This window comes from Callionymus lyra, chromosome 15, assembly GCF_982586985.1.
Source record: "Callionymus lyra chromosome 15, fCalLyr1.hap1.1, whole genome shotgun sequence".
Taxonomy (NCBI): domain Eukaryota; kingdom Metazoa; phylum Chordata; class Actinopteri; order Syngnathiformes; family Callionymidae; genus Callionymus; species Callionymus lyra.
In genome coordinates this window covers 8,888,449-8,914,640 of record NC_141832.1, presented here as the reverse complement: position 1 = coordinate 8,914,640, position 26,192 = coordinate 8,888,449, and the positions used below count along the sequence as shown (strand labels likewise).

Here is a 26,192-nt window from a genome sequence, read left to right as displayed (position 1 = left end):
ATTCAATGATTAAAGACAATTTAGAGTTCTTTAAAAAACAAGTTATTTGAATTTAATTAGTGGCCAATATATATATAAAAAATAATAATGAACTGCAATTTTTTTAATTTAAAATATTTTACACTCGTCATTTCAGGGTCAAGGTGACCCGACTCAAAAACAAATGTGTTTGTAGTTGCTTCAACCCTGAAATAACACAAGGGTTAAAACAAATAAAATAGAAATAATAATATAATAAATAATATAAAATAAATAATATCTGTATTTAAGGGTTGATTTTTTTTATATTCTATTTAATTCAATTAATCAAGAGCAGAATGTAATGCCTAAAACTATTAATAAAGTTTCAACATCTGTAGTGTCAAATTGTAAAAGTAGAAAGAAAACAAAAATGTTTACGAATAAAAATGAATTAACAGGTTCCAGTTAATATTGAATAGTTTTGATCGACATACAATTGACAATTTACAGTGCTTTAAAAAACAAAAAATAATATATATATAATATATATAGAATAAAAAAGTTATTTGAATTTAATTGACGGTAGTGGCAAATTTATAAACAAAAAAATGTAATAATAATAAATAAATGCAAATTTAAAATGCATGAAAAAATATTTTACCCTTGAGTTATTTCAGGGTCAATGTGACCCAACCCAAAAACAAATAGTAGTAATAGTAGTAGTGTTGTAGTTGCTTCTACCCTGAGATAACACAAGGGTTAAAATAAACATGAAATAAATAACATCTGTATTTAAGGGTTGATTTTTTTAAATATTTTATTTAATTCAATTAATCAAAAACAGAATTTAATGCTTAAAACTATTAATAAAGTTTCAACATCTGCAATGTCAAAAACAAAAATTAGAAAAAAAAACCAAAATGTTTTCAAATAAAAATGAATTAACAGATTATAGTTAATATTGAGTAGTTTTGATCTACATACAATAAACTGATTCCACTCACAGACTTAAGTGTAAATGTAAGTCACGTGTTATTTAAGATAACATAACGTCTGTACCTGAACATCCTGCAGCTGAGACTCCACGGTGGAGTGGTCTTTGGTGGCCTTGATGGACTTCCCTTCCACCTCGCACAGCATCCCGCTGACGTTCTCCAGCTCGGTCTGTGGCCAACAGAAGAGATGTTTGCTCCTGGTCTCCAGAGACCCGACGGCCGAATGAACGACGGTTCTTCACCTGCAGTTTGGCGACTCGCTCCGACAGCTCCAGACGCTGCCGCTCGCTCTCCTGGTGCTTGATCTGCAGCTCCTGCACCTGAGCCTCCGCCTTCTTCCTGCGGTGCTCCGAGTCGCCCTTGCCCTGCATGAGCGTCTGCAGCTCGATGGTCAGCTCGTTCCTCTCCGACTCCAGCGCCTGCTTGGCCTTCTCCATGGAGACCTTGTTCTGGAAGAAGAAGAAGATCTCGTCACTCTGCCGTCCCACAGACGGGGGGGTTCTGGTCCACTTACCCTCTTGGCCTGCTCCAGCTGCTCGTTGAGCTCGTCGAAGGCTTGTCCCTGCTTCTGTCTCATCTCTCCGAGCTGATGCTCGTGCAGCTTCGCTTCGTCGTCCAAGGTCTTCTTCAGGTGAGCCACTTCCGTCTCACGCTTGCTCCTAAAGATGGGACAGTGAGGTGATGTTCCTGACTGAAGCTCAGGTATGGACGTAAATCAGTGCCAAAAAAAAAAACATAAGATGGTTCTCTAAAAATATTAAATTCAACCACATCACATTCTGATGGCACTGACATACTTCCGCACTCCAGATGTTACCTGAGCTCTTGCTGGGCGGCGGTGGAGTCCAGAGTGTCCTCCAGCTCGGTCTTCAGCGCCTCAAGTTCCTCGCCCAGGTCTCTGCGGTGTTTCTCTGCCTTGGTGCGAGCTTGTCTCTCCAGCTCCAGATCCTCCTGCAGCTCCGACAGCTGCGCCTCCAACTCGCGGATCTTCTTCTGGGCGAGGTTCTTCTGAGCCGCTTCCTCCTCGATTCTGAGGGACCCGACGGAGAGAATCAGCAACGCTGGACTTGAGAGAAACACCGGAGGAGAAACATCTGCACACACCTGGCCAGGGCCGCCTGGAGCTCCTCCTCCTTCTTGGCCAGTTGGGCGCGAAGCTCGGCGATCTGAGCCTGGAGCTCGGCGATCTGGTCGTGGATCTCGGCGCTGTCTCCCTCCAGCTTGCGGCGGTTCTTCTCCAGCTCCTGGCGCTGCTTCTCTTCTCTGCGCAGGCGGTCTGGAGTCACGGGCAGATGTTAAAGAAAAACCGTCTTCAGGTTCTGGATCCATGAACGTCTCACCCTCCAGGTCAGTGATCATGGCTTCATGTTTGGTCTTCAGCTTCTGCAGGCTTTTGGATTTCTCCTCCTCCTCGGCCAAGTTGGTGGTGAACTCGGAGACCCTCTCATCTAACATCTTCTTCTCCTGAACTCACAAAAGGGCCATCAGTATCAGAGGAAACATCTCCACAAGAAAGAGGTTTCACAGACACCTTGTTTAGTTTGTTGTTCTGGTCGTCCAGCATCATGACGTCCTCCTCAATCTTCTTCATCTTCGCCTCCATGGTGACCTTCTCCAGCTGCAGCTTCTGTCTGGCAGCCTCCTCTTCATCCAGCTGTTGCTCTAGGTCCTGGTTCCAGATGGAAGGTTAACACAAGAATGTTCCTCACAAGGTTTCCATCGCGACTCACTGTGATGTTCTGCTGCATCTTCTTCTTCTCCGACATGAGGTGTGATGCCCGCTCCTCTTCCTCCTCTACACGAGCCTCCAGGTCGTGAAGGATCTCCTCCAGCTCCTGCTTCTTCGCCGCCAGGCGTGACCTCATCTCCTCGGCTTCAGCACAGAGCTCAGTCTCTGCCTGAAGTTGCTCCTGAAGGGCCATCTTCTCGGCGTTGAGCTGCAGCAGAAACATGGATTAGGGGTCGGATCGCGGTTGACGGAACGCTTCATTTAAAAAAAAAAAAAAAGAAGCTCACCTGTGAATGTTTCTCCTCGAACTCTTGCAGCTGCTGCTCAACATAGACATGTTTCTCCTTCACCTTCAGCAGCTCCTCGTCCTTGGCCAGCATCTCCTCCTCTTGTCTGCTGACTTGGAGCAGGGGTTTGACCTGAACACACATCACACGACGCGTCACATAAAGTCACCTGGGAAAAGTGTGGAGGGAAAAGTCAAACCTTGGTGAAGAGTCTCCACCACTGCCAGTTCCTCAGCTTCAGGTACGCAGCACAGTTCCTCTGGATGACCTTCATGGCGGTGAGCTGCTGCTGTCTCTTTGCGAACGCTCTGAAGACATTGAAGTTTAGACATCGAAGTCCATCATCCGAGACTACCTGAACATCGGTCGTTGACGCACTTGCGGGCCACGTAGCCGCGGCACCAGGCTTGGAAGCTGATGATGATGTCGGTGATCTTCATGTCTCGCTCCTCCTCCAGGTGAGCCAGGACTCCGGCTCTGAAGAAGACTTTGCTCTGGCCGATCCGGTAGAGGTTAGGATCCAACTCCAGGCTTTCGATCTGTCAGGAGCAGAGAGAACATGGCTCAGATCTTCAGGAGTAAGTAAGTCATTTGTATTTGTATAGTGCTTTTCCAGACCAGGGTCACAAATGGCTTAAACAATCAAAACAATATTCAATAAAGTATATATTTTAAAGATCAAGATAAAACTGATAACACAACAGGAGTTCCAGAAAATCAAGTAAAAGCCTGAACAAATAACGTCTTAATATGTTTCTTAAAGGAGTCAGTAGACTCCAGTGATGATGCACTAGCTTACCATGCTCACGCAGGCCTGTTTTCCATCCATGAATCCTTTGGGGATGGCATTCGGGGTCAGGATCTCATATCTGTGATCAAGGAACACCAGTTAGAAAACTGTCCATAATCCTCCTCTTAAACCGATTCAGAAACTGCTCTTGAATAACAAAAACGGTTACAATGTTCTTTATTTTTTTCTCTTCACCTTAAACAACAGTTCTACTTCATGCATGCTCTGTCCTCCATAGGCCTTCACTATAGGAAACCCACCAATCAAACCTATGCTTTACAATTACATTGTATCGAATCGAAACTTCGTGGTGAAGATATTCATCCCTGGTGCTCCGGCTTGTAAGATTCAACCCGACATAAACACACTACGGTACGACTCGGGAGCGTCGACCCTCACCTCTGTCTGAACTCCTGGAACACGATGCGGTTGGGGAAGCCCTGTCTGCAGATACGGATGCCCTCCAGGACACCGTTGCATCTCAGCTGCTCCAGAACCAGGTGAGGGTCCAGTTTACCGGCCTGCAGAACAAAAGTCAACATCGCTCAGCATCAGGGCCCGCCAACACTTCTCGCTCGCTCGTACCTTCTTCTCGTGGTTGGGGATGATGCAGCGGACGAAGTTGGGGTTGGTGTTCCTCAGGGTGGCCATGAGCTTGGACAGCTGCTCCTTGTACAGCTGACCGACGGTCCGGAACATTCCCTTGCGGGGCTTGAAAGCGCCGGGCATCTCGGCCATGCCGGACACTTTGTCCAAGCCCACGATGCGGTCGACTGGAGGAGAGGGGACGAGCGGTTCACATGTGTGTGTGCGAGTGTGTGTGTGACAGACAAGCAACATGCATTGTAACACTTTCTCTGCCTTCTAGACGGCAGAGAAAACCTTCTCAAAGCGAGTGAACCACACACAGTGAATGCAGAGGAAACCATCAGGAGAGGCAAACAAAAGGTCACAAAAGCAGTGAAATGCAAAACTTTATACTTCCAGGATCAAAGTGCATTCAGTGATTAAATTCTCCAGCACTTTATCTTCTGGTGCGACTTGTGCTCATTAACATCTGAAAACTGCCTTTTAAACTCTTTTTTTTGGTGCATCAGAAACCACGACAAACCCATGCATGTACCCAATGTTGCAGTACCCATGACCACCACCAGGAGTCCCAAACAACACTATCACACAGAGAGAGACAAGGAGAGTTCATGAAGGAGCGACAAAAAGGGTGGAAAACAGCAGACATGTTTCACGACATTAGACTTTGTTTGGATGATCACATGGTCACATACACGACATGATTGACAGCCGGAAAGATGGCAGAAGAAGAAACCGTGTCACCTGAGTCAGAGTGTAGAAAAGGAAAGCGCTGATAAAAATAGGCTCTCTGGCAACTCTGTACCTCTGAGACCCAGTTAAAATGGAAACAGAATGACGGACAAAATGGGGTCGTACAGAGGAAGGACGGAATGGAAAGAAGGTAAAGAACAGAGGTCCAAGTACCGGAGAGACAGAATTAAACTTCCGACAGGTTCTTTCACGGCGGCGGCACATCAACTCACCATCCCTCCACAGCTCGGAGACAAACTTATCGGTCGACTGGTTGAGCAGCGAGGCCACGTTGTCGTTCAAGGGGTCCATGTTCTTCATCAGCCACTCGTCGGCCTTGTAGTCCACCTGGTCGGGGGACAACGTTGCAGGTTTTTAATCTCGTGACTTCGAAAGCGAGTCCAGCGGGGCTCGTCGTCTTACTTTGCCGGCGTAGTGAATGACACAGAAGTCGGCCTCGTCCTTCAGTTTCTTGGGCTTGAAGAACTTGGGGTGCGTGCCCTGCTCCTGGAGAACCTTCTCCACGAAACTCTTGTCGGTGGCTTTGGGGAACCAGCACTCCTCGTCCAGCAGAGCCAGGATACCAGGTGGACTCGCCTGAGGGGAGAGAGAGTTCGGAATATCGAATGGTTTAACTTGATTTTTTGCAAGATCTCCACAGATCTTCCGGCACTCACTGGCTTCTCGATGAGGTCGATGCAGGGCTGCAGGTCCAGCCCGAAGTCGATGAAGCTCCACTCGATGCCCTCCCTCTGGTACTCCTCCTGCTCCAGGATGAACATGGTGTGGTTGAAGAGCTGCTGCAGCTTCTCGTTGGTGTAGTTGATGCAGAGCTGCTCGAAGGAGTTGAGCTGCCGACAGAAAGAAGACGTTCAACAGGAGGAACTTTCTAGAGGAGAACCAGGCTTGGTTGCGTCGCTCACCTCGAAGATCTCAAAGCCGGCGATGTCGAGGATGCCGATGAAGGAGGCTCCCTGCCTCTTGGTCTTGTCCAGGGCCTTGTTGATCCTCATGACCAGCCAGCGGAACATCCTCTCGTACGTGGCCTTGGCCAGAGCTTCCACCGCGAACTCCGCCTGCTCCTGAGTCTGAGCCTTCTGGACGTGGTCTCGGCCGACCTTGATCCTGGGCGAGAGGATGGCCCGGGTGAAGTCCGTGACGTTCATCCCCATGAGGTGGCACACCTTCTGTGCGGCTGTGGAGGAAAACAAACTCTGATGTGGATCCAGAGAAAACCTCAACGACCCGCTCGTGAGATGTTGGTACAACTACCTGTGTTGTCGGGCATGGAGGCCTGGTCCGTGTGACGCTCCTTCTTGAAGCTCATGTTTCCAAGCTGCAGTACTGAGGCCACGACTTTCAGCATTCCTGCAAACACCACGTCATATTGTGCGTTACATTCCGTTTCTATTATGTTTTTGTTTTGTTTTTGCACCAGAAGAGATAAATCTTTTCAGGCTGTTGCTCCTAAGCTTTGGAACGATCTTCCATAACATCTTAAGACCTTTTTATTTGTGCATTTCTTAATTTTCTCAGGGCTGTTGTGTTTGTCTCCATGTTGTCTTGGCATTTTAGGGTTTATATTTTAAATGTGTATGTATGTTTTTTATCATTTAAGCACTTTGTGACTCTGGTCCGAGAAAGGCGCTTTACAAATAATAATTACTTACAGTTATAACCATGGTTCTAAGAAAAGTTGGCTCCGCTTTCTACAGGCTATTACAATGCTTTGCCTTTAGGTGATTACCCATAGCTGCAGCATGTAGAGGGCTGAACATGTATGAAGTACAACTGATGTTTAAACAGATTAAACGCATTGCACTAATTAAACAATTAAAAAAAATAAAAAAATTAGATTAAACAGATTGCACGAATGCTCCTCCCATGATGCAACACTAATAGACTCACGGACCCATTCATTCCTCGTGCTATTAGATTGTACAATTCTGAGTTCGGGGCAGGAGTGAAGTAAAAGTATCATGATGTTCTGTTCTATGTTAATCTTTGTATCCTTTGTCTTTGATCTATGTTCTTTATCTTTAGACTTAGATTGCGTCATCTTGTTCTTTCTCTTTATTTCTCTTTGTTCTTGTTCTTATTTTTACATTTATGAATAATTGCTGTATTGCTGTGTCTAATTGGAAAAAAACAATTTCCCGAAGGAGACCTCCTGGGGAATCAATAAAGTTCTACCTAACCTAACCTATTATTCAAGAGCAGATTCTGAATCAGAATTCATAGATTTAGGAAACTGGCCAAGACACCGTATGTATCGGACCAATTAAGGGAGATAATGGAAGGATTTGTTACCGATCTGCTCGTCCTCTGGGATGCTCATGATCCTGAAGGCGTCAAGAGTCTCCGAGAACAGATCCTTGTCCTGCTGTCCAGGGATGGTGACGTTCCCGTTGGAGAGGAAACGGTAGTTGTTGTAATTTTCAAGAAGAAGGTCAGCTGTGGAGCACAACCATTGGTTCACGTTTTGTTGTAGAACTCTATAGAGAATTCTCTCAAGAGGGGGGAACGCTTACCACGCAACTTGTCCCCAGCTCCGGTCAGGAGGTAGTAGAAGATGTGGAAGGTCCTCTCATCTTTGGCCTGGCGGATGGCTCTGGACTTTTCCAACAAGTCTAGCAACCTTGGGTTAAGGAAAACAGACCTCCCTGCTTTAGGTCAACATTGCATCTCGACGAGAGTGGAAACAAAACTCATTTGCATTCAAAACAAAGGATACAAGTTTCAATATTTGCACCAACGATGTAACCGTTGACATCGAAGTTGATTCTGATGAACTTTCCCTGAAGGCAAACGAAACTTGTTGACAGAAGAAACAGAGGAGACGCACGTACGCAAGCATCGTCTTACAAATCTGGACGAGTTGTCATTTTTGACCGTCTTGGCGTTTCCAAAAGCCTCCAGAATGGGGTTGGCCTGCAACAGCTGCTTCTCCAGCTCCCCCTGGCGGACAGAAAGATACCAGCAGAGAACACATTTATTTTTCAGGAGGTACAGAATCCAGCGCTGCTTCGTGAAGTAAGGACTGGGACGATTTGAACCCGACGAACTTACACCTGAAGAAGAGCAGTACAAATGACGGACACCATATTTATACACACACACGCACAACGTTGACACATGCACACAAACGTCGACACAAGCAATTTTCCCCACACAACACTGAAAGTTAGTGTCCAAGCACACACACCCGGTGAGCCACTGCAGGAACCCATCACCACAATTACTCTCTCGGACTGAACTAGTCTAGAAACGGATCCATAAAAGCTCCATGTGTTCTGTGTTTTGCTACATTTAAGCTCAGTTGTGATACCAGATGATGCCATTGATCGTCCTGTACCATGTTTTTCTGAGTATAAGGCGAGCATTAAGCACGGTTCAGCATAAAGGCGTCTTGTGTAGTAATACAATGGAGCCTCTTGAAGACACTACAAAACCTGGCAGGGTATTCTACCAAGCCTCGCCAAGTACTCTACAAAGCCTTACAGACTACAGAGCCTCGCAGAATAAAACTACGGAGCGCCTTGCCGAGTAGTAGTACGGAGCGCCTCGCCGAGTAGTACTACGGAGCGCCTCGCCGAGTAGTACTACAGAGCGCCTCGCCGAGTAGTACTACAGAGCGCCTCGCCGAGAAGTACTACAGAGCGCCTCGCCGAGTAGTACTACAGAGCGCCTTGCCGAGTAGTACTACAAAACGCCTTGCCGAGTAGTACTACAGAGCGCCTTGCCGAGTAGTACTACAGAGTGCCTTGCCGAGTAGTACTACAGAGCGCCTTGCCGAGTAGTACTACAGAGCGCCTTTGCTAAGTTGTACTACAGAGCACCATGCCAAGTAGTACTACACAGCGCCTTTACAAAGTAGTACTACACAGCGCCTTTGCCAAGTAGTACTACAGAGCGCATTGCCAAGTAGTACTACACAGCTCCTTTGCTAAGTAGTACTACAGAGCGCCTTGCCAAATAGTACTACACAGCGCCTTTGCCAAGTAGTACTACAGAGCGCCTTGCCAAGTAGTACTACAGAGCGTCTTGCCAAGTAGTACTACAGAGTGCCTTGCCAAGTAGTACTACTAAGGTGGCTTGCAGAGTAATACTACTGAACCTCACGGAGTAATACTACAGAAGGTCAGTCATGGCAACCAGAACTAGTTTATAGTCCGAGTAATAGTTATTTATTTGCAGCCATTAAATGAATAGAGGCAGCAACTCTGTGGAAATTAAGAATAAAACTAAATGTTTAAGAGAATATATCTTGAAACGCTTTGTCAGAGCATCATGTTTCATCATTTGAATTTTGACATCAGCAGCACAAAGTAGCAACAGAAAAAGTGAATAATTCAGCCAGTTCTTTTCAGGTTCTCTGTGCTTTAAGGATGTGAAGACCCCGCCCCCCTTTTTTGAGCCTTCTATTGTCTGGCTGAATTTTTCACAGGAAAGCACCCGGATGCCACCAATCTGCAAACAAACTTCCTTCTGATTTCCCAAGACAAGTCGCAAATCCCCGCCTGATGCAACAACAGGATCCCCGGGCGACACTTCAGTGAGGGAGGCACGGGGGGGGAGGGTGTAGGGTCGGGGGGGAGTGGAAGGGGGAGAGGAGGTGATAACAGAAGCAGGTATAGGAAAAGTGGACGGTGGGAGGAGAATGAACTCACATGTGACAGGACCGAGCTGTTCTGTTGGTGGGAAGAGAGAAATACAGGCTCAAAAAAAGATGTGAGGTCATTTACGGGGGGGGGGCAGATTTTGACCCCTCGTGAGGTCAAGACCAGGTGCGTCCATCAAACGACACACCTGGCGTGAGACTAAAACGCTCGAAGTGCTAGTGTTGTCATGACTACTGGACTCTGAGGGAACACTGTCGGACTGAGGATGATGAAGAAGAAGATGTCTGACCTGATCCTTCTTGGTCTTGTGAGAGGAGGCCACGTGAGCCAGATACTGGATCACCTTCTTGGTGTTCTCCGTCTTGCCGGCACCGGACTCGCCTCTGCGATCAAACACATCGTTTTAACCCAACAGAAACAATACTTTGAGGTTTATATTTGCATGAGGAGGTGCGAGACGTACGTGCACAGGATGGACTGGTCTTCACGATCTGCAACACAAGACGCACCAGGATTACATCATCTCGCTCCAAGAATGCACCAGTTTTTTCCAAATTAACCTCTTTATCGCCTTAAGTGCACAACACGCTATTGTCTCTACAAACAGGAAGTACATTTGCTGCAGACAGGAAATCAATTTCCGGCTTCCTGCAGCCGCTTCGCTAATGAGCTCGACGACGGTTTGCGGCTCACCCTGCATCATGCTTCGGTACGACGTGTCGGTGATGGCGTAGATGTGCGGCGGCATCTCGTGTCGCTTCTTGCCCTTGTACATGTCGACGATCTCCTCCGAGTAGATGGGCAGGTTCTTGTAGGGGTTGATGACCACGCAGAAGAGGCCGGAGTACGTCTGTGGGGCGACAGGAAGTTTGAGTGAACCTTCATCGATGAACCCCAACAATTAATGGTGTTCCTCTTGAATCAGCGACATCAGGATATTTAATAGTTGGGAAAAAAAGTGTTTAAATCAAGCATTTCTATGTTGTTTTTTTTTATAATTAATTTTTTCAACTGAATATTTAGAAAAAAATGTATTTGTTTGATAGTTTTAAATTATAATAGCAATAAAATAACGAATCATTTTAGGATAGTTGGGATAAAACGGTTTAAAATGTTTGAATTAAACATTGATTTTTTTTAAACGATTGAATTCAAGCATTTCTATACAGGTTTTTTAATTATTATTAATTTTTTCAACTGAATATTTGGAAAATTATGTATTTGTTTGATCGTTTTGAATTATAATACCAATTAAATAAAGAAGCATTGTAGGATATCAAACTGTAAAAAATATTCCTTTTCTATTATTAATTAATTAATTAAACTTATAAAACACCAAATTTAAACTTTTCAATATCGAAATTGTTGAATTAAATTATTTTCAAATATGATTCAATGCTAAAAAAATTTATAAAAAAGCTCGATAAATAAAAATGAAGGTTTAAAAATTAAAAAACGTTAAATTCAACCACTGAATATTCAGATGGCACTGACATACTTCCACTTTTTACCCTCAACAACACACGTTTTGTTTCTCTCGTCATTGTGCAATTGGACCACACCCTGCGAGCAGAAAACCACATTCGACTCGACACCCGAGGAACAGAACTTCCTGATCCAACTACTCTTAACTTCCTGGTTCACTCGCTCGGCCCGGAGACGTCTGTACCATCTCCCCCCCGAGACGGCTGATCCAAATCTTTCTGGCGCTGGAAGCGGTGGATAGAAGGGAGGGAGGGAGGAAACGACAGGCGGTTCCGAACACGAGCGGGTCAGAGAGACTGAAGTATTCTCAGCCGAGGACGATGACATTATTTATCGCAGGATTAACAACAGAATTCTCTGGAGCCTCGTCGTGATAAATGAGGACTTTAGAGGAAACGCATTCTTTGGTTTTTGAACGACCGGTCAAGAATAAAGAGAGTTGAAGGGTCGCAGGCGTCTTAAGTTGTGTGTGTGTGTGTATGTGTGTGTGTGTGTGTGTGTGTTGTGCGTGTGTGTGTTGTGCGTGTGTGTGTGTGCTGTGCGTGTTGTGTGCGCTGTGCGTGTTGTGTGCGCTGTGCGTGTTGTGTGCGCTGTGCGTGTTGTGTGCTGTGCGTGTGTGCATGTGCGTGTTGTGTGCTGTGCGTGTTGTGTGCTGTGCGTGTTGTGTGCTGTGCGTGTTGTGTGCTGTGCGTGTTGTGTGCTGTGCGTGTTGTGTGCTGTGCATGTTGTGTGCTGTGCGTGTTGTGTGCATGTGCTGTGTGTGCATGTGCTGTGTGTGCATGTGCTGTGTGTGCATGTGCTGTGTGTGCATGTGCTGTGTGTTGTTTGTGCGTGTATGCGTGTTGTGTGTCGTTTGTGCATGTATGCGTGTTGTGTGTCGTTTGTGCGTGTATGTGTATGTGCGTTGTGTGTGTTTGCGCGTTGTGCGTGTGTGTATGTGCATTGTGCGTGTATGTGTATGTGCATTGTGTGTTGGTTGTGCGTTGGTTGTGCATTGTGTGTTGGTTGTGCATGCATTGTGTGTTGGTTGTGCATGCATTGTGTGTTGGTTGTGCATTGTGTGTTGGTTGTGCATTGTGTGTTGGTTGTGCATTGGTTGTGCATTGTGCGTTGGTTGTGCATTGTGTGTTGGTTGTGCGTTGGTTGTGCATTGTGTGTTGGTTGTGCATTGTGCGTTGGTTGTGCGTTGGTTGTGCATTGTGTGTTGGTTGTGCATTGTGTGTTGGTTGTGCATTGTGTGTTGGTTGTGCGTTGGTTGTGCATTGTGCGTTGGTTGTGCGTGCATTGTGTGTTGGTTGTGCATTGTGCGTTGGTTGTGCATTGTGTGTTGGTTGTGCGTTGGTTGTGCATTGTGCGTTGGTTGTGCATTGTGCGTTGGTTGTGCGTGCATTGTGTGTTGGTTGTGCATTGTGTGTTGGTTGTGTGTGTTGTGCAGCAACACTCACGTAGATGAGTCCAGAGTAGTATCTCTCCTTCAGGTTGTGCAGCACCGAGGCTTCGTTCAGGCAGGTGAGCTCCGCCATGTCCTCCACCTTGCTGAACTTGGGCGGGTTCATCTTCTGGATGTCGTCCTTGTTCACGCGGACCTTCTTGCCGGAGTCGGCGAGCTCCACCACGCACTCCTCGCCGCGCTCCTCCCTCACGGTGCCGGCCTCGAAGCCCAGGCGCTCCGACGGGACCCATACCAGCTTCTTGGTCGCCCAGTCCGCCTGCGCCAGCGGGTTGTTGACCAGGTTACGGTCCACGTACAGAAACTTGTCTGCAGCTGACATGGTAGCACTTTCTGGAGGAAGAAAAAAAAAAAACAAGTTAAGAAAAACATTAGTTTTATCTTGTGATGATGAAACAGGAAAAAAGGTCACCAATAGTGATTAGTATCGACAAGAACGTGAACCACCAATACATCCATTTGTATCATGACTTCCTTCACCGTAAATTAAGGTGCGTCTTCGCAACATTCTGAGGATACGATACAATATATCTCAATACTGTAGTAACAAGTATATATGTGTAGTATTGTCGAGTACTTGACTCTGGTGTTGCAGAATTTAAAGACCACATGACTCTTGACGAAGTCGTAACTGCGTTCGTTTGTTTTCAATCCGAAAAAGGTCCAAACATCAGCTTTAAAAGCTGCTGGAGTCACTGTATCCTCTCATCCTCAGTCATTGCCGGAATTTCATTGTGCCGCTGTAATGACGTGATGACTCAAGTTTAATTTGCAACGCTAAAATAAAGAAAAGCTGTGAATTTCTGCCTGTTAGTTTTAACATGCTTTGAATAAATCCCACAATATTAGGTAAAATAAAAGGAACTGTTTGATCCTAAAAACAAAACATCTACTATAGTGAAGAAGCAGAAGTTGCATTTTACTTTAAACTCTTGATGAAATGCTGATAATATAATCATTATATTAATTTTTGAAGTCAAAGTAACGCCATTCATTTCCATTTCCATGTTATATCACATCTACCGATGAGACACGAGTCAACTTCGTGCCGAGATGAAGAAGCCTTGTCTTCATTTTCATCAGAACGTCGGAACCATCTGGAGACCAGAGAACCTGCTCGGACCTTCATCCTGCAGCTCCGTGTCCAACAACTCATTCAGAAAACATCTTATGTCATAATCCTCCACAGGCACGGGTTGTGCAACTCAACATGTTCTGCATACGACGAGCAGCGAGAATCAAAAGTTCTACTTTCAACATCCACGAGCTTCCTGGCCCCGGCCTCAGATGACCTTTGACCCCCACATTAACTCACAGATCACTCCTTATCCACCGCTTGAAGGAAGTCACGGAAGAATCGTGTGAATTTCAACACATTTCGCTAAACAGGAAGTGACAACTCTTTTTTTTTAAAGATTAATGATCAAACAACATCAAGAGGAACAAGCATGAACGAGTTTTCAAAAGCACCTGCTGCGAGGGCGTGCTGCGCTCGAGCGACCGGACCAGTAGAACCGGTACCGAGAGAGAAAGGAGATAACAAGTGTGGGTGCAGGGAAGAGACTTCTGCACTGACACTATTGCCCCAGACTTCACCGTCTCAACTATCATTCTCGCACAGCGGGAGAGCGTCAACGTTTTCCCAGCAGCACCGGCGGCGCCACCGGCTCGAACCCAACCATCTCCTCACATGTCTTCATTTTACTTTCTTACTCGTCTATTGTCGACATAAAAACAAACGCAGCTCCGACTACACAACACGAGCACCAGTGGGATTCGACGCCGGTGCCAAATTCTCAAGCTGGATGTTGTAATTCTACGAAAGAGAGCTCGAGATTCACATGATCTCCTCCAAGATCTGACCCCCCGACTTGTATTCATGTAAATCTATGCGGCGATAGTTCTCCGACAAGCTAGCGCAGGAATGTCCCCCAAGTCTTGCCCACGGGGTCCATTTGCAGCCCTTCAGAAGTTCTGTTGCTTGTGACCAGGGGTGTGAGAATATATCAATACACTGATGTTTTACTTCACAGTACTGCATCAATTTTCCATTTTTGCTTTCAAAAGTTTTTAATCATTGTTCTTTAATGGTTTACATTTGAATAAAGTCAGTATAAAATGTATAAATTATATTTTTATGTACAATTAACATGCAAATATTCACTCCATTTTATCATTTTTGTATGATAATGAAAAATCCGGTTGCAAGATGGCAGCCGTCATTACGTCCTCTCCGGGCTGAAGGAAGAATGAAAGCCCACGAGAACCCGGCGATGACTGAGGACAAGAGGATACGGACAACAACATGGCTACATTGCATCTGCATCCTGAGACCGTACATATCGTATCGGCCCTTGAGTAGTTATTGGCCTCCGACATCCATGGGATGAAAATTATTTTTACAGTTTAAATGTGTACGTATTGAATAAAAAAGGTAATTACTATGTACCGAGATCGTAAAAAAAAAAAAATGTACTCGACATGTTTGGCCCCTAAATTGCTTTTACGTAAATTGTGGCCCTCTTCTTCAGAGTCAAAAAAAGCTTCCTTCCGTCACTTTAAGTATTTTAAAACACAAAAGGATTTTGTTATCCACTTGTCCACTGACAGTACAGCGATGAAACGTCTGGATAGAAGTATTTTATGGGGGTCACAGGCTGTTAAGTAAGCCCCCCCCCCCTAAAAAAAAAAAACAGCGGATTTTAGCAGAGTCTGTTCCAGTACATTAACCCTAATCTGTGGGAGGAAAACAAGGGGGGGGGGTTCTTCCCATGTCTCCTGCCTCCCTCCGTCTTCCCTCAACAACGTCTGGCTTCAGCCGACATCAATCTCTGCTCACGCTGCCTCTTCTTCGGTCGTACGACCCCCATGAACCCCATCCCGTCGTGGAGGAAAAAAAATTAGCTGCACTGGACCTCTCAGCTGGCTTTAGACCCCCTAACTCAGCCTCTGGTTCCTCTCCCGTCACTCTAAAGACGCCCCAGCGACCCCCCCCTACCACTGTTTATCCAGTCTTTTCAGGGTCGCATTCCTCCCATACTCGCTCTTTATCAGGGAGAGACTGGCATTCCACACATTTCTACTCTCCGTCCACCGGCCTCCTTCAATCTTTCTCAGACCCTCCGAGCCCTTTTCCTACCGTCCACTTCCTTAAACTCTGACCTGGACTCGGTATCTACTTTGAAGATGTTTAATAGCAGTTCCTGTATAAATACTATAAATAATTGCAGCAAAATTGAAATTAAAGTTGGAGGAAAAAAAAAAAAGTTAAACTTGAGTCACATTTTAAATCTACAAACTCCAGCCAAGCTGTGAAAATACTTATAATCATACGGTTACACTTAACTTGACGACTTAACTTATGTTCATGAAACACGACTCGGAATAAAGTCTTGAACGAGTGAATAAAAATCAATGGTTTCGCTCATCACTTAAATCACGAAACGCACACATGCGAGAGTAGATATTTACTGTAGATCAACAACCTTTAACCCTAACCGACGGGCACATTAAACGCCGCGGCGTCTTGTGATATTTATACACATCTGTCTGTGGGCGCGACCGCAAAAACGTCTCCGGTAACCACGTGGTTGGTTTTCCTGCGTGAGGTAATTCGGTTAAAACGTCACGGTCAATCGCGGGGCAGCCTTATTATAAATTCACGATCATGTAAAGATCACCGACGTGTGCAAACATGTCGGGTAAATACTTCTGGGCCAAATACAAATGAGAAACAATTTAAAATAAGTAGGGAGTTAAAAAGATGATTCGAACGGGAACACCCAAAAAAAACCTTGGCTTGGATCTAGGATTCCACCCTGGTTGTGAAACATAGTGACATAAACAATAAACACTATATTTCAGAAACTTGAGTTGGAAGTGTGTACTCTGTGAAGAAAACATCTCGAGTGTATAAAGTTGTGAGACGTTGAGTAATCGTCGGCGAAGAGACGCAGCTGCTCCTGGTGTGTTGAAACAGTTCTGACATAGAAACGAGAGTGACACAGTTTGATCGGGGCCTCCGGAGACAGAACCGCAAGGACGGAAATAACACCGATGGCTTTTCTCAGACGACTCTATGCACGCTGAACACGAGTCAAAACATCCTGAAGATCCGACAAAGTGACATGATGGGGTTGACGCTCACGTGAAGGACACGTAAAAAAATAAAAAAAATAAATAAACTGTTACAGGACGTCCTTTTCAGAACTCGCCCCGGTTTCAGAAAGCAGGTCAACCTTGTCGTCTATTAAGCTCCATTCTTCACGTCCATACATCCGACTCCCTCTCGATCCTTCACGCCTGGATTGACGCTCCCAGAGCTACAGAACCGATCCCGGGTCGGGACGGTTCAGTCCATCTAATCGGAAAGGAGACTTGAAAGTCTTGTTTATGGGAGGCAACGTGCCGCAAAATGTCAACCGGGCGACTTATCGCAACCCAATCTTCTGACGATGTTGACACAACTATCTAATCACTTGTGATGAAGGTTTTGCTGAAAACTGAAGATTTAATCGTCCTTCTGAAAGAAAGTCAGGCTTCTGAACTGACAACGTTGAACAAGGAGAGGTAATACTACTTTAGACTCGCAGTAAAAGCTTTTGTACTTTAATTTTTAACGATGAAAAAGATGCTGGCGGTGACATAAAAAACATTGTATTCCATTAATCTCCACCTGGCGATACAGTCGGCAGCACGAGAAGAAAACAAACAAGCTTGACAAATGTTAACAGGGCGAACTGTTCGCTCGACTATCAGAAGATTAGATTACATCCGGTGCGAGGACAAGACTTAAAAATACTCCAGACATGTGAGGATTGTGTAGAACAAGGGGGGGGTTTTCAACCTTTGTAGCTCGACGGAACAGTTTCAATTATCGTAGTCGGGTTTATTTTTGGACCGAAATAAGCATCTTGATGTGTAAAGGGACACAAGGTTCATGTCGAAAACCTGGTCTTTAAAAACAACTTCCAGACAGTTCTTATCAATAGTACACAAATGTAAAGTTTTTCTCCCTGTGTGACCCGAGACAAAAGCCTCACAGACCTGTAAGCTCAGGGTTGGTGTTTCGAGCAGAAAAAAAAACGTTTCTGATTCAGAAAACACTTCCTGGACACCGCGCCTACTCTGTGGCTGTGGGGTCAAAGGTCAGCTCCAGCATATGGGTTTCTCAAAAGAACAGACTGGTATTGAGTAAACTCACGAGAGACTTGGTAGAGAGAGAGAGAGAGAGAGAGAGAGAGAGAGAGAGAGAGACCGACGTCAACCTCTCATTTTTAGACTAAAGTTTGTTTAAAATTTCATTCTAGTTGATCAAAGTTCTATGATGGGATCGGAACGGAAAAAAAAAGACTAAGAAACATTTAAGATTCCTACGATATTTGTTCTTAAAAAGATGAGTATTAATAAAAAATATGAACCCTTAAAAAAGACGAATTTTCTGCAAGTATCTTGAGCTTTTTTTTTTTAAGCCAACCATGTGTTCAAACCCCAGCATTAACTTATTACTCAGCGAAAGATACTTCCGCTCGCAGCGAGCGTTTCTATAAAAGGACAGAGTCAGTCAAATTCATTACGAGCTCCACCAAAAACCCTTATTTCCCCGTCACCCACCGTCGAACGTGGGGTGTGGCAGAATGAGAAAAGCGAAGGGAAGGGGGGGGCAGAAAAAAAAAAGGGAAATGAGCGAGTGAGAAAACTATTTTGCCATTTGTGGAACTTATTGTTGCCGAGGCGAAGCAGGGAAGGTGGCACTCGCTGAGCAGATCCAGTAAATTATGCTATGGTCGGAAAATAACTGCAGACAAATCTACGTCGCCTTTTCCACATTACTTTCCACATTCCTGCCCTCCTCTGAGATCCAGTTTCACTTTCAGCAGCCGTACCCACGTCCAGGGATTATAACAAGCCGGGTCTTGGCTCCGACTCCCTTTTGCGGAGCCTGACGACTGAACCTCGCAGACCTTTGAGGTGAATTTCACTCCCTTTTCTTACGCTTGGACGGTCCGACGGGGAACACGTGAGGAGAGAGGAACGGCTAATGACCGATACTTTTGCCCTTCAGCTCCGATCACGTCGCTTTCTACCTGCCGGGTTAGTGCGGCGACAAGAGGATACGTTTCGCGACGTAGATGCGATATAAACATTAAGCTGGACCCAAGCAACGCCTACTTCGAGGGCCTTGTTGAATCCTCTTCCGGGTCAAAGAACAAACTCCATGTTTATCAACGATTAATGAACACACAGCAGCATGTGACGGCGGTAATTACATTTTGAAAGTGATGTTTATTTTCCGACAGTCGCCAACAACCGCATCGTCAAACACAAGAATGCAGAGGAAGAACTGCTCTCAGGGTCTATGAGAAAGAGTCAAATTTTTTACGACTTTCACTCCCACTCTTTATTCTTTTATGGCTCCGTCTGCTTATCGTTCCTTATCTCTTTTCGTAGCTTAGCTGTGAAGTCAGTCAGAAGGTCAACGGACCGCCAGATAGATGGATCAAACTTTATTGATCCCTGAGCAACATCAGGAAACCATTGAGCAAACGTCCTGATTTAAGCTCAAGAGGAAATAAAAGAAGATTCATGACGAGATGCGGCTACGAAACCATAACTGTTTCACACGTGGCCAACAAAAAAAAAAGTTGCCATAAAAGGTACTACAGCTCACTGAGGGCTTGTCATCTGAAGCAGTGATTCCTCCTTCCTGATCTCACGTCTACCATGAAAAATCCTCAGGGGTGCAAATGAAAATCATCATAATTCCCCACAATCGGGACCATGACAGGCCATATTAATGCCGTCTGCATTCGATAAGATTTCATGTGCAACCGATGGAAGAACCAACAGATACTGACAACTTTTCACACTGGCTTTTAAGGTGAAATAGTTTGTTGCAATCTTAATTAATGGTTAAGAAGTGTCTTTGAATCTGCACTTTAAAACGTTTTCTGGGACATTTATGTGGCGTTAAATAAAAGAAAAAAACATTTACAATGTTTTTGGTTGTACATTTTTTGTACTCTGAATGGGTTCCTCTTAAATAAATGAAGACTACATTTTTATTAAATATAAATCACTTTGGACATTTTTGTATAGTAGTGTAACCTGTTGGGAAACTGATCCAAAGAACTAAATCCAATATATGTTACACGGGAAAATTTACAGCTCCCTCAACACTCGTTGGAATAGTTAAAGGTTTCGCTTCAAATTCTCTTCTGTCCTTGTATGGTTTCCTTCAGGCATTTCCTGGATTTGTTCTCCATGTTCAGGTGTTCGCCCGCGAGAGGAAGGAAAGGACGACAAATAAACCAAGAGGAGGAAAGAAACAAAGCTTTGAAAGAAAAAACAAACCCGTGACTGTAGAGCTTGAGATTGACTTACACAAAAATGTGATTTCTATATCGAGTAAAATCCATACACAAGCCAATTTTCCTGCCATTACGACCATCACACTGCTGTGTCACCTGAAGTTCTGCTAACATGGACCAAGTGCAGATAAGATAAGTGTGTCAATTCAAGTCTTGAGTACGTTAAACGTACGTCATCTTGAACAATGCTGGACCGTGTGAGTGGACAACAGTGTGGACGACTGTTCAACGCAGCAATAATCGATACACACTTGACTGACGGCGTTACACAACAGACTGAGGGTTGAAGTGACGCTTTTATTTTTGAGTCACATGCACCTTTTAATTTGGTTCTTTAGCTCACAACAGAAACATTTAACCAGACGGAAGGAGAAGTTAAAGCTTCCTGAAGTAACAACTGTAAATGCAAAGTATACAAATTACCTGTGAGAATACAACGTACAGCAAGTTCATCATAAAAATCAATTCAAACCATCTCAGCATTCAAAACACCACTTGACAACTTTTCCCAAATGCTTACTCATAAAATATGCATGACAACTAAAATCTTTTAATCGACTCCCATCGTGCCAATTTTGAACAATTTTCCCGTACAAAATCCACTCCTGCTTCGTACACTTCACCTGGTACCACGTCCAGCCATGAAGAAAAAACAGATGGAAGCCAATTCCTAAATTAATGTACGATAAACCTCTTTTCCATAGTTTATATTGTATTGGAGTAGAACCGTAACATGCATTTTCTGTCTGTTACGCTTTTGTGAAAACATGTCAATCTGTTAAACTATTAAAAATGAATTGATTAATCCAGATCATTTGAGATTTGTAACCAACTTGGAATCTCAAGTTATGCTTTACTTATACTTGAGATTTAAGACCGTTTTAATTCCAATTTAAGCCTCGTTTCTATATTCATGAATTCAATTCCTAAAAATCCCCAGGAACCTTGTAAACATGATATCTGTGGCGGTTGTGCTCGTGTCTCTGTTTTGGTCTCAAAATGGCCACCGCCCGGTCAGGTGCTCTCATGTGCTGTGTCTCAAATCGCATACTAGCGTACTAAAAGTTAGTATTTTTAGTACGTTAGTGTGTCCCAATTCTTAGTATGCGAAATTTAGTGCGCCATGCATACTAAATTGGCGTACTAACACGCCCACAAAACTAGCATGGTTCGATGGACACTAACCATACTAAACAGCTGCCATTTTAGTGACGTTTTAAACTGAAGTTACGTCATATATAAATGCATATATATTCATATACTTAAATGTGTATTTTCAGCAGCAGGAGGATAAACACGTCTTCGCTGCTGATACCAGCTTAAATATCTCGCGATTATTTAGATTCTCATATTTTTTCTTTATTTCTTTTTCCAAAGTTGCAATACGTGCTGCCAGCAGGTGGCGATAGCGTTCAAACAGCTGCTTGAAACATCGTTAAATAGAAGTATAAGAAGAAGCTGTCATGTGATTTCCGGTTAGTGTGTAGCTTCAGGGTTTGATTTGAGACATACTATCTGCGGAGAATTTGCGTACTAGTTAGTATGCATACTAAACTGATGCATACTAACTTCTAGCATACTAAGATTAGTATGCGATTTGAGACACAGCACTGGTTTCACTTGCTCCAGAACCAGGGTGGCTTCTGGGTATTTAACTGCCAACAGGTAATCGAACGATCGTGATAAAGAAAGTACCATCCTTGAGTACGACAACAACATCATTTCCTGATCACAGTTCTAAAGGCCACACTGATAATGAAGGCAGAGTCGTCGCATCCAAACCTTTTCGATGAGGAACAGACAAAATAACGTGGTCACGGCAACCCCAAAGTTAAAACATCCTCTTTAGCTTTGACTCGCGTCGCCGCTCGGCCTCCTCCGCACAAGAGTGGCCTTGTTCACTCCTTCGGAGGGCCTGCATTTAATTTGGTCTTCCCAACAGTACACGAGTCACTCCGGGGGCCTCGGGTTTGGACATGGCTGACACACAGATGATGGAATTTAACCATCTCTGCAGGGGGGAGGAGGTCTCGCTCGAGGGGAACCGAGACCGGCAATAACGGAGAGACGTTGCACAATGGACCGACCGGCCGGCCATGCGTGTCGTGACAAAGTCAGGATATGAAATAGTGATTCACAATAGTGAAGAATTTAAAATGACGATTCTACATTGAACATGTTCAGCTGCTGCTCTGGATCTTATCACAAGAACTTCTCTGGAAGATGATCTTGTCGTCCGTCAACAAGAACTCCTTTCGAAGATAATCTTGTCATCTGTGGATTGCAGGTGAAAAACTCGCCCTGTCCAGACGGGAGTGTCAAAGGTTGAGATGGCCGGCGAGCATACCAGAGACTGTTTGTTCCCCCCCGATGTGCAAACACAATGATGTGCCATGTAAGTGAGCAAACATACATCCTACTGACGGAGCACAATACTAGGGCTGTATGCGTCCGATCGCAGGGAAGATATGATCGGGTGGAAAATACACTCGCAGCGTTTCCAGAGGAAGACTCGTGTTTAGACGGACTGTAACGGGTTCATCTTTAAGTGTGTGTAGAAGTTAAATTGTTAAGTGCTGCTCAAGCTCATCCGTCAAAGTAAACAGAAGAGCAACAATACAATGTTTACATGACAAGCAGGAAATAATACCGACTTTTGAAAAGTGTGTTTTAGGGGATGGGGCGCTCCTAATAAGATATTGACTTGTCTTGCAGGAGCCTGTGGGTAAACGGACCGCAGGGATGTTGGCTATTGACTTGTGAGGGTGTTTGTTTGATGCAAGTTCTGGGGCGTGGCGCTACATTTTGGGGGTTGCCACACTTTGTAACATAACTCGGGATGTCCACGTCTGTTCAGAATCGTTTGAGGAGGTAGAATTTATGGTAAAGGAGTTGTTTTTTTACCATCCTTAACTAGGTTTTCGACTTGTTCGTTGACCAGTTTACACCATTTTATTAACTGCCAAGAGAATTATTAATTCCTCAGTGCTCCACTTCCTCGAGGTGCGCTTGAAATTGCTTATTTGGACTTTGTCAGATTGTTATACAAATAATTTTACCACCAATTAAAAAAAAAAAAATGTAAGTAATAATGTAATGTTGAAAAGCCTGATGCTGATGTCGGGTAAAAGCAAAACATTAAAATGAAACATACATGTCAAACCATGAGGAAGAAGTGTAATCCTCCAAATAACGCCTCACATTTTTGGTACATTTTATTTAAACTAATAAAAATAGGTAAGTTTAGTGAAGGTCTTTGGAAATAACACATGGTGGGAGGAAGAAAGATGAAGAATAAATAAGAATACATTTTAAAAAAACGTGTATAATCCACCTGCAAAGACATTATTCTAAAGCAATGTGCGGCCCTCTGAGATATATATATATATATATATATATATATATATGCGTGTCACTCGGGAGAATAAAAAGTATAACTCACAAATGTTATTATTTAACTCATATTTCCTTTATTGGGGCAATGTTTTTTGAAAATAAAAGTAGTTTATATCACATTTTTATATGTATTAAGGAGCATCAAATTACAGTTTAAGCTTGTTTTATAGTGTCCTTTAAAGTTTCCCCATCACCTTGAAGCTCCTTTTATCTGTACCTTTTTGTTGCTTTGATGGGCCCTTACACCAGTCACACCATTATTTATTTATATATATATATTATATATATATATAAATAATGTGGCCCCTGAGGAAATCCAATTGTTGGTCCCTGTTCTACAGGTTTAGTCACAAGCCAACAATGAATGAATAAAAACATTTTACACAGTCGTTAAAAGTACTCGCTTGTGTAACATGTTCAACAATGAAATATATACCTGGACTAGGCTTGTTAAAAAAGTAATTTGTCTAGGTGTGATCGAGGGACAGAAACACGTCATAAAAAGCAGCGACACAGCGGCAGACATGTTGACATGCTTCGCGAGGGTTTAGATGGGCGCCGGTGAGCGGATGACGTCATTGCTCCAGGCAGACATGACCGGCCACACACAGCGGCACTTTTTTTTTAAACCCTCAAAAAAGTTCCACCAACTAGTCAAAAAAAAAACCACGTCTTCGCATCACTATGTATTTTGAAGCGTTCATTAAAAAATAAAAATATTCCATTTATAGTCGAAAATCTTCACCGGCATTTTCTGCAACTCATTCAGGCGAATCACTTCCTGTCTGCCGCTACGACGTTTAGCTTGTGGGCAGCTGCCATGAATCTGCTGCTAAAACCTTCACACACACCGCACATGGCGACCATTTCTTCCACTTGGAAAACGTACAAAACAAAGCCATCCATGTTTGAAATGGTGGAGATGAAAGTCAGGGGGAGAGAAAAAAAAGGGGGGAGTTAAAAAAAGAAAAGAAAAAGTGTGGTCAAAGTTGTGACTTAGCAACGCTTCCTGGTTTGCTCACCGTGAGTGAAGTGGTGGTTAAAACGAGCAGATATAAATAATATTAAAGATATTTTTACCTGCTTTCTGAAGAGCAGCAAAAAAGATGTCTCGGTGCGTCCAACTTCTCTTTCGACGAGCGGGGAGTTTGGACTTTACAACTGGTGAGCCTCCCTCTCTTTCTCTGCTTCCCTCACTATTTCTATCGCTTTTTTTCTCTCTCTCTCCTCGGTTCCTCTGCTTCCGCCTGCCCTCCCTCCGCAGCTCACTGGTTCGTCCAGCTCGTGTCAGTCAGTGCGTCCAGCGCTGGGGTGTGGTCCGAAGGGACGGCGCGCTTGGATCCACCCCCCTCCACCAATCAGCGCCGCGCATTTCCTAATCCCGAACAGCGCGGACCAATCAGACGCCTGTCTGAGAGTGAGTGGGCGGGACATTGAAAAAAAAAAAAACATGATGGCGAAGGGGGTTCTGGGATGAAGCCGTTTAATGACGGAGGTATGTGCATACTAAGGATTTTTATGTCCATATATGTACCAGGCTTTCCCAGGACGGGACTCTTCTTTTCTCCCCCCTTTTCCTCGCCCAGTGTGTCAACAAAGAAAACAAGACATTCCTGGAGCAACAACACGGGACAGATTTTTTTTTTTAAAAACTTCAGAAAGTCGTAGAGAGTCGTGATCTTCCCCCGGCCAGAGTGCGATCGAGAAAAGATGGCCGACCTTATTTGACGTCTGACCTGGTTTATGAGACTTTTACAGCAAAAAAATAGCATATTTTGAATAAACTATACCAATAAATGCCGTTTCTGATTCCGGCCTTCACTCGCATCCGTCGACAGGTGTATTCAGGAGCAGGTTGAATTCCCACGCTGCACCTGTACCGTCAGGTGAGACACGAACAGACACGCCGGGGCTGACATGGGAACTGCCGCGGGTCAGAGTCTTAAAGTGTGAAGCACTCGTCCTTAAATCACTCCTGACTGTTTGTCTTGGCTCGGGAAATGTTTTTTTTTCTAGCTCGAGACGAAATGGATTCAAATAATAATTGCAGGTTAAATGATTCGATTAAATACAAATGTGCTGCAGCAGAGATGATCATGTGACTATAAATGAAGAAGTATTTAGTTCCGAGTGAAGCAGTGACAAAGATTAAAAAAAAAATGGTTTTGGGTCTGGACTTCCACCTCCAGGGACCAAAGGGATCCGACCGGTGCCAAGTGGAACAGGGGCAGCGAGCCAGCCTTCATGCCACCACCGGCTTTATTTAAACCTGTTGTCGCTCTTATTTAATCAAAGTTGCAACTTTCTTCAACGTTCTCGACATCCTCAGGTGATCCCGCACACTTCAGCGTGACCTCGGCGTCGTCTTCTCGGCGACACGCGTGTGTGTGTGCTTTAGCTTCTGTGTTAAACTTTCTAAAACAACACAATCAAAAGTCAAACACCATCTACTATCAGAGTTTCACAGCCTTTGTTTTGATTTCCTCCGCGTGCAGATTTTTCAGGAGCTCAAAGTGATGATAGTGGTAATAATATTGATATTTGACGACAGTTTTGATCATAATAAACTATTTGATGTTGGTTGTACTAATACACAGTTGAATCAAGATAAGTGTCTAAAACACCAAGTTATGAGGCCTGGTCAGTGGTTGGCTCAAAGTCAAAGTAAGTTAATCAAACAATTATATATACTGTATATATAAAGAAAATATTTTACTTGCTGTAAGGGAAAGTTTGGTAAATATACACTTTATTTAGCCAGAGACTAATATTGTGAACATATTTTGG

General features: G+C 44.2%; 1 protein-coding gene across 2 annotated transcripts in view; it reads right to left on the bottom strand.

Moving 5' to 3' along the window:
• Nucleotides 1–24,665, bottom strand: part of LOC148064801 (myosin-9-like) — a 30,288-nt gene extending 5,623 nt beyond the window's left edge. The window contains exons 1-29 of one of the 2 annotated variants that reach the window (XM_087808662.1): nucleotides 24,486–24,665; nucleotides 12,635–12,972; nucleotides 10,398–10,554; nucleotides 10,168–10,195; nucleotides 9,994–10,087; nucleotides 9,753–9,773; nucleotides 7,948–8,040; nucleotides 7,817–7,880; nucleotides 7,614–7,712; nucleotides 7,393–7,536; nucleotides 6,355–6,450; nucleotides 6,006–6,277; nucleotides 5,760–5,933; nucleotides 5,506–5,679; nucleotides 5,316–5,430; nucleotides 4,348–4,535; nucleotides 4,162–4,283; nucleotides 3,772–3,841; nucleotides 3,351–3,511; nucleotides 3,172–3,280; nucleotides 2,973–3,104; nucleotides 2,687–2,893; nucleotides 2,488–2,625; nucleotides 2,297–2,420; nucleotides 2,061–2,232; nucleotides 1,774–1,986; nucleotides 1,471–1,615; nucleotides 1,199–1,405; nucleotides 1,021–1,125 (exon numbers count right to left, since the gene is read on the bottom strand). In XM_087808662.1, coding sequence (XP_087664788.1) covers nucleotides 1,021–1,125; nucleotides 1,199–1,405; nucleotides 1,471–1,615; nucleotides 1,774–1,986; nucleotides 2,061–2,232; nucleotides 2,297–2,420; nucleotides 2,488–2,625; nucleotides 2,687–2,893; nucleotides 2,973–3,104; nucleotides 3,172–3,280; nucleotides 3,351–3,511; nucleotides 3,772–3,841; nucleotides 4,162–4,283; nucleotides 4,348–4,535; nucleotides 5,316–5,430; nucleotides 5,506–5,679; nucleotides 5,760–5,933; nucleotides 6,006–6,277; nucleotides 6,355–6,450; nucleotides 7,393–7,536; nucleotides 7,614–7,712; nucleotides 7,817–7,880; nucleotides 7,948–8,040; nucleotides 9,753–9,773; nucleotides 9,994–10,087; nucleotides 10,168–10,195; nucleotides 10,398–10,554; nucleotides 12,635–12,961 — 3,951 coding nt within the window. In that variant the 5' untranslated portion in view covers nucleotides 12,962–12,972; nucleotides 24,486–24,665. The remainder of the gene's footprint in view (nucleotides 1–1,020; nucleotides 1,126–1,198; nucleotides 1,406–1,470; nucleotides 1,616–1,773; nucleotides 1,987–2,060; nucleotides 2,233–2,296; nucleotides 2,421–2,487; nucleotides 2,626–2,686; nucleotides 2,894–2,972; nucleotides 3,105–3,171; nucleotides 3,281–3,350; nucleotides 3,512–3,771; nucleotides 3,842–4,161; nucleotides 4,284–4,347; nucleotides 4,536–5,315; nucleotides 5,431–5,505; nucleotides 5,680–5,759; nucleotides 5,934–6,005; nucleotides 6,278–6,354; nucleotides 6,451–7,392; nucleotides 7,537–7,613; nucleotides 7,713–7,816; nucleotides 7,881–7,947; nucleotides 8,041–9,752; nucleotides 9,774–9,993; nucleotides 10,088–10,167; nucleotides 10,196–10,397; nucleotides 10,555–12,634; nucleotides 12,973–24,485) is intronic. The other variant, XM_087808661.1, reaches the window with a different exon arrangement.
• Between the last annotated feature and the right edge of the window lie 1,527 nt (nucleotides 24,666–26,192).